The following is a 7550-nucleotide window of genomic DNA, read 5'->3' on the forward strand; positions in this document are numbered from 1 at the left end:
CAAATCTAGATTTTTTCTGATGAGATGTTGTCAATAGTCTTAAAATTTAAGACCCTCATTTACTTCTGCTGGTTACAGAGGTTGATTAAATTGAATTGTTTAATAACCAGATGTGAAATATTTATTTTGAAAAGTTTTAACAATTAATGTTCTATAAAACCTGTAGCCAAGTAAATAATTAGCTGACTAAAGCCCTTATGAAAAGAAGACTTAAAAAATATTTTAAACCTAATTAATTTACATGTATTATGAATCATGTTGTTACTCAGAGTTTCACACTATGTGATCCTCAGACAACTGACCTATTTTCAGCCTAGGATATCATTAAATAATAAGTAAATACTAAAATTTCACTTGGGAGGTAAATACAATCATATATATTATGCCAGGGTTTGGACAATAAGCATAAAAAAGAAAAGATTTATAAAATGGTAGCTTAGATCGAGATTTCCAAGTCCAAGAGATCAGTAGCTACGATTTTATAAACATAAACAAGTGACCTTAACCAAATATTTCACAACAAACATATTAAATCATCCACGGTCCCTTTTTACTAGAAAATCTTGATTTATTGCAAGCATAGAATTTTACATAACCTGATTAAAGGTACACTACCTCTCAGAATGACAAAAGTATTGAAATTTTTTTAACTCCTCCAAAATGAGTCTATGTTCATCTCTGGACTTACCTGGTGTCATAACTATACAACAGAATCTCTCTATAATCTAATAAATCTATAAAAGTAATAATTCATTAAACTAGGTATTTTTCAATAATTATTCAGTTTAATGGATATATTGTCCTACATAGAGATTCTATTCTTTAGTTATGGTACCTAGTAAGTCTAACTGATGAATATATACACTTATTGACCAAGTTTGAGATTTAAAATTGAATGTCCCTTCGAACAGGTAGAATTCCTTTAAAATACAAATATGGATGTTTCACTTTATGCAGCAAAACACAAAATTAAATATGCACATCTGCATTCTAAAAAGATTGTAATTTTACACTATACTAGACAATTTCAGGCCAGACTCAGTTTTATCGAAAAAACCCTAAAATAAATTTATAAAATCCCCATAAAACAACGAATGCCAGAAATATTAAAATACGGACTTTCCAATGAGCTCTTGAGGCACAGAATCTTTTAAACCAATCAACAACCTGCTTTTCTGTCAGATCTCGTTCACCGCTATTGTCAATGACAGCAGCTGCTAAATGACATTTCTGGGTTAAAGGCATCTGTATGTCAATTCTATTTATAGCCTCTTCTCGTGTCAAATTATTTCGTGACATCAGACGTTTGATTTGTTGATCTGTAGAACTGAAAAAAATAATGAAAATGGCATGAAGAGATTTCTAATGAAACAAGAGAGACTTCAATATTTTAGAAAACTAAAAATTCGTCAGGTTCTAGACAACCAGTTGGACCTTGACTAGTCTGCAACATCTGCCCCTATTCCAGCCTCTGATAGTTATTTTGACAGTTATCAGCTGGGGTAGTGTAAAACAAAACTAGGCCCTGTTTTATGGGTATCTTCTGTCTCAACAACTGTCAAAATATAGCTATCAGAAACTGGAATATAGGCAGATGTTTTGGTCTAACCTCTTGGCATTGATCTTTCATGGAATTTCCAAAACCATTTGCATCTAGAGTCAGTAGAATAATAAGAAAATATACTTCTGTCAACACATTGACCAGATCATAAATATAACATGAAATTCAGATTTGAAGTCGAACATGACTGGCAAATTAAAAAGTGAATCAGTAACCCTGATACTCACCAACTAACAACCACTGTAAACGTCAAATATGGCAGCATATTCCCAGTTTCAAATAACAATGGTAAATCTAATATAACAAATTGGTGTCCTGAAAAACAAAGTTTAATGCATTCAAGAGAAATGGATATTTTAATTTAAAAGGTGCTACTGATAGCTGTGAGCTCTGTCAGCTAGTAATGCTAGGAGCAGACAATTGTATTTTAGAGCTTACATCACTCAAGAGTTTAATAGGTACACAATTCTATTCTGAACATCACATGATATCAACATCAAATCTACTTGGTTTTAGAAAAATTGATCGTCCAACAAAATGCGCAAGACTGAGAAACGAATTTAATCACAGGCGTAAATAACTCCGAAAATATTGAACATTTTTTTTTTGCTTGCGATTCATACAGGCATAAAAAATCTTTGTCACGAGCTAGCGCACGAGCGAGTTCGAGAAATTTGAAAATTTGCGACAATAGGGCCATAAAATAGACTCATCTGCTCCCAGCATAAAGCTGAGATGAAAATAATACAGCTGATATATGAAAAGGTAACAAACAATAATTACCAGTAATCAACAACCAAACACATTTCCAAATAATATTTTTCTGGATTTCAGGATGTGTGATAGAATTTAACAGTTTTCGTTTTTTATCATCATTAAAAATCACTTGTCCTAGTTTATCTCTATCTACACTACCATTGTCTAAAATAAACTCTTCCCCAAATATCTGTTTGATTTTCTTCCATGCTGGTTTACCTGGCAGTACCACTGAAATCAGAGAAAAAACAAATTATGGGATTCAGTCGTCTTAGAGGAATTGTAAAGAAGTTTTCTAAATATTTCATGTGTATCAGGGACACTCATAATATCAATTTGAACTATTTCAATTTTCAATAAGACATCTCTGGTTCCTGCAATTGCACTAAAACTAAGTGTTTTATTACATCACTAATCTCAAAGGGCCTTATGTGATAAAGCATATAAGCTTACATCCAACAAATAGTTTTAGTGGAATTCCAGAAACCACAGATGTCTGATTGACAATTGGAATGGTGCAAATTGATGCTATCAGTGTACCTGATACACATAAAGTATTTTAGAAAACCTCTTTACAGTCCCTTTAATGTCAGCAATGGCAGCTGACAGAGAACTCTTCCTTTTCTAATTTCAGAATGAAAATCCAACTAATTTGAGTTTGATTGTCGTCTGCTAGGTAATTCACTGTAAAAAATTCATGTTTTCATCAATACAAAATATTCCAAAAGGAGTCAACAGTCCAAACTATTTATAATTGGTAAATATTGATATATTGCAAATAAGTAGCCTATGATTCATAGATTGTGAATATGGGTCAAGATACCTTGGAAGCCAGGTAGTCTATAAAGGAAAAGTTAGGACAGGTATTATCCCGATTGATTTTGCTTCAAGTCCACATCTTTGAGATTTAAATTAGACTTTGAAATTCAAGTACATTATCAAATTTATTAAAATAAAAAAGGAATACAAATAAATGGATATGAAACTGCAAGTGCAATAAAAATGTAAACAAACCTTCCCTGGCCACTTTGTCAGCATCTATTACAGCAGAGCCCAATCTTCTAAACATTTCACTGACCGTCGATTTGCCAGAAGCTATGCCTCCCGTTAACCCAATTAAAAACATGATGGAAATTGAGTAGAAATTCGCTAAAAATTTAATTATTTCACAGGCCCCATTGATCGGATTAATTGGGTCAATGAACCAAAACAATAATGAGTTACTTCCCCTCCATAGTAGAACTTTGCTAAACTTAAGTAAACAGTGTGTCATTCATTTTTTTACCTTGTTTGCCTTAAACACATTTAAGACATGAAAAAATTTATTTGAATTAAAAATATGTTTTGTTTCAACTTTTTAAAAAAAAGTTTAAGTTTCTCAAATTTAACTTCAGCATACAAGATTAAATCAGCTTTTCTGAGAGCTGACACAAAAGTTAAGATGTAGCAAGGTGTAATTTAAAAATCCAAGATGTCAGCTCCCAGTAGTCATCATATTAGACAGAATGTTTGCGCAAACCGTCCAGCGTATAGAGATGGTCGACAACCTAAAGCAGTAAAGGTAATGGGTAGCTAAGATTTACTCTTCTGACCTATCAATAGATATTGAAGTGATCTAGTCGCTTAAGGTCAATTTCTTAGAATATCTGATTGGTGTCTCAAAATTGCCAACAAAAACACCAACTTGACCAAGCAAATGGCTTCATTGTAGGTGTTTCAGAACCAAAGAGATATGAATATCTTTTTGATAAAAGTAAAACAAATTTCAGAGTATCTGCACCCTGTTTAGAATATGTTTTATCAACAAATCAAAGCCCAGGATAAGCTGATATTCTGATAGTGCACAGAACAGGAAGCAATTGCTCTTTCTGCAGACATTTAACAACGCTTTGTCATTCTGTAAAATCTTGAAGGATTCAAAATAGTTGTTGACTCATACATGCATGATTTGTATGAGATTTTTTTCAAATACAGTGTTGCCTGTGTTTGTCACAATATTTCTAATGGTTTCAATCTGTTATGTATTCAATATCTTATCTATTATATTGTAATATTTTCAGGTGTATACAGTGGCTCAAGAATCATGTTATTTATTGATACAAGGTGTTCAAGCAGTAGGAGCTCATACTGATTTAAATACTCTCTGTTCTGGGTTTGGGGTCCTCAAATCTTTCCAAGCTCTAGATGACTATCCTAGTGAACAATTTACAGAAGTTTATTTGGTCCAATATGAACGAATACAATCAGCAAGGTAGTGGATTTGACTCATTTTGACCTTTTGAGATTGTCACGATATTATGCTTGGGATTGACGAGTGTATGTTATCAGGCAATTGCGGCAAAAATTTCCCTGTACGCATTTCTTAAACCAACTGGTCTTGATACTGATATCATGTGACATTCAGAATGGCTGCCTCTGCCATTGTGTAGGAATCACGTGATCGTGATACATGCTATAAAGTATTTGCTATGTGTGCCCCTTCATGGTTGAGCATAAGAATGTGCTGACGATTTGAACTGACATGATCAGGTGAAAAAATGTTATTGTGTGTCCCTAGTTTTAATTTAGAAATATTATAATTTTAGAATTTTGGTTTTACTTATTCAGTCAATTTTTTTAATGAAAATTTTGGATTTTCAGTTGTAATTTTTAGATTTTCTGATTTTGTTGTTGATTGAATTTAGATATGCCAAGAGAAAAATGGATGATATGTCGTTTTTTGGAGGAGTTCTGCATGTTTGTTATGCTCCAGAATTTGAATCTGTACAAGAAACAAGAGAGAAATTACAAGATAGAAGAAGACAGGTTGCTGCTAAAATCAGGCAAAATGGTGAGCATTGATTTTGTTCATCTCGAAACTTGTATGATTTCAAGGATTCTGTCAATAATTGCCTATATTCGAAACGGTTTTGACAATCCATTGTTCTGCTTTGAATTCTTTTAAAATTCATCAATCTTTATCACACAACAGTACTGTTATCAAGTCTATAAAACAGGTTCACAAAAACAATATAAACTCGTGGCACAGGTTAATAACTATGCAAATTAGGTCATATATTAATGCTCCATGTAAACAGAACAACATGGCAAAAAGGTGGACCTCAAAATGAAAGCCCTATATAGAAAAAGTGCAAGGAATTTAAGGAAACTGTGTGTTTATTGATAGTTGTGATATTTCACTTGTGCTTATGTAATATGAAATTTATCAAAGAGTTGCTGGATTTCATGCAACGAAATTTCATATAACATAAGCACTCGTTTAAGATCCTCTATATATGCCCTGGTAGCTGAAGCTGATAATCTGTTAATGTTTTAGTTGAATTTACTTCTGGAATGTGATACGGATGGCTACAACTGAGGCCTTACAGTTTATAAAAAATGTACTTAGATGAATATATTGTGCGTTTTTTTGGGTTTTTCAGAAAAAGAAAGAGGTCCTTCCAAAACCATTGTAGAAGATCTTCAAAATCAACTTGAAAAATTGGAACAAAATTATCCCAATTCTAGCAATAATGTACAAAGGAGTGTCCACAATCATAAAAGCACTCTAAAAGACGGTCAAAACACAGTTTTGCGTGCAATTGCAACATCTGAAGTTTCTCAGCACGAGCAAAGAGTACCACCACTTCTCAACTACACTGATCCTCATAGTGATTTGTCAACAGAATTTCATTTGCCCAATTTTTCAATCCCACCACCACCTCAATATGGGATACACCCTCATTATGCTCCGAGACATCACCAAGGTTACGGCTTTGCTAATGTTCCTAGTGCTCACGCCACGTTACCCATGTATTTCGATGAACGACTATGTGACAATCACTCCAGAGATTCGGAATTGAAGCAAAAAATTTCAAAAGACGACTTGCAAGAAAAAACTAAATCGGTGTCAGAATCTCATAAGATAGTCAAAGGACTGGTAGTAAAAGACTATAAATCTAATCATCCAGTACCAAAGTTTGTTCCCCGACAAGCTACTAAGAACATTAACAAGCCAGATACAACTTCCAAGGTGAAGGACACTGATAAATTCAATAAAGAGATACGAAAGAATGCTTTTACCTTGGGAGAACCCCAAGGTCCTGAGAAACCAGTTGATCTTAAGTCTCAGAGTTTAGATATAACTAGAGAAGCGGTTGTTTCTGTGAACTCTTCAGTGAAAGAGATTAGAAAGCAAGTTGCCAAGGTAATATTTCAACTAATTTTTTTTTTGTAAGATATTTTCGCATGTTAATTTACTTCATGACCAGTCAAATAGAAAAGATTTTATGTACTCTTATTAAATTTTCTTCTTATCAACATTTAGATTCAATATCTGTTTTGCATTAGTTAATCTATGTATTTTTTTTAAAGTTTTCCAGTGATCCTCCTTTAAAGAAGAAGAAAAAGATCCAGTGAACTGTATTTTATTTGTTGACCGGTTGAGTGCACATCAGCCACAAGAGCACATAGGGGATGTCCTATCTGTGGCAGTTGACTGGGTGGGATGTCCTATCTGTGGCAAACAGACAGGGGGGCAGAGAAAATGTCCTATCTGTGGCAAACAGAGGGTGAAAAATTGCCTTTCTGTGGCAAAAAGACAGGCGAAAGATTGTCCTATTTGTGGCTGACAGGGGGAAAAATTGCCTATCTGTGGCAACTACTCAGGGGGAAAAATATCCTACCTGTGGCAGACAGGAGGAAGGGGGAAAATGTCCTATCCATGGCAAACAGACAGGGGGGAAAATGGCCTATCTGTGGCAGACAGGGCGAAGGGGGAAAAATGGCTTATCTGTGGCAACTATCCTCTCTGTGGAAGACAGGGCGAAGGGGGAAAATGTCCTATCTGTGCCCAACAGACAGGGGAAAATATCCTATTTATGGCAAGCTGTCAGGGGGGAAAAATGGCCTATCTGTGGCAAAAAGACAGGGGGAAAAATTGTCCTATCTATGGCAAACTGACGGGGAAAAATTGTCCTATCTATGGCAAACTGACAGGGGGAAAAGTCCTATCTATGACAAACTGACGGGGGGGACTGTCCTGTCTTTGGCCAACTAACAGGGGAGAAAAATGGCCTATCTGTGGCAAAAGGACGGGGAAAATTGTCCTAGTTGTGGCCAAAAGACAGGGAAAAAGGGCCTAACTGTGGCAGACAACGCAAAGGGGGAAAAGACCGGGAGGAGGGAAAAAATGTCCTATCTATGGCAAACTGACAGGGGGAAAAAGTCCTATCTTTGGCAACCAGACAGGGAG

The 7550-nt window shown here is 34.7% G+C and overlaps 2 protein-coding genes across 2 annotated transcripts; one reads left to right on the forward strand and one right to left on the reverse strand.

Moving 5' to 3' along the window:
• Positions 1-403: 403 nt before the first annotated feature.
• Positions 404-3443, reverse strand: LOTGIDRAFT_238247 (hypothetical protein; the record flags this gene model as incomplete). The annotated part of the gene is made up of 4 exons (XM_009049478.1): positions 404-1327; positions 1789-1876; positions 2345-2548; positions 3332-3443. The coding sequence occupies 4 exons, from the start codon at positions 3441-3443 to the stop codon at positions 1045-1047; spliced, it is 687 nt and encodes a 228-aa protein (XP_009047726.1). The 3' UTR covers positions 404-1044.
• A 345-nt stretch (positions 3444-3788) lies between these two features.
• On the forward strand, positions 3789-6715 carry LOTGIDRAFT_238248 (hypothetical protein; the record flags this gene model as incomplete). Its single annotated transcript, XM_009049479.1, has 5 exons — positions 3789-3878; positions 4378-4568; positions 5002-5147; positions 5740-6503; positions 6671-6715. 5 exons carry the CDS (start codon positions 3789-3791, stop codon positions 6713-6715), a joined length of 1236 nt encoding a protein of 411 aa, XP_009047727.1.
• Positions 6716-7550: the final 835 nt, after the last annotated feature.

This window comes from Lottia gigantea (assembly GCF_000327385.1).
Source record: "Lottia gigantea unplaced genomic scaffold LOTGIsca_137, whole genome shotgun sequence".
NCBI classification, from domain to species: domain Eukaryota; kingdom Metazoa; phylum Mollusca; class Gastropoda; family Lottiidae; genus Lottia; species Lottia gigantea.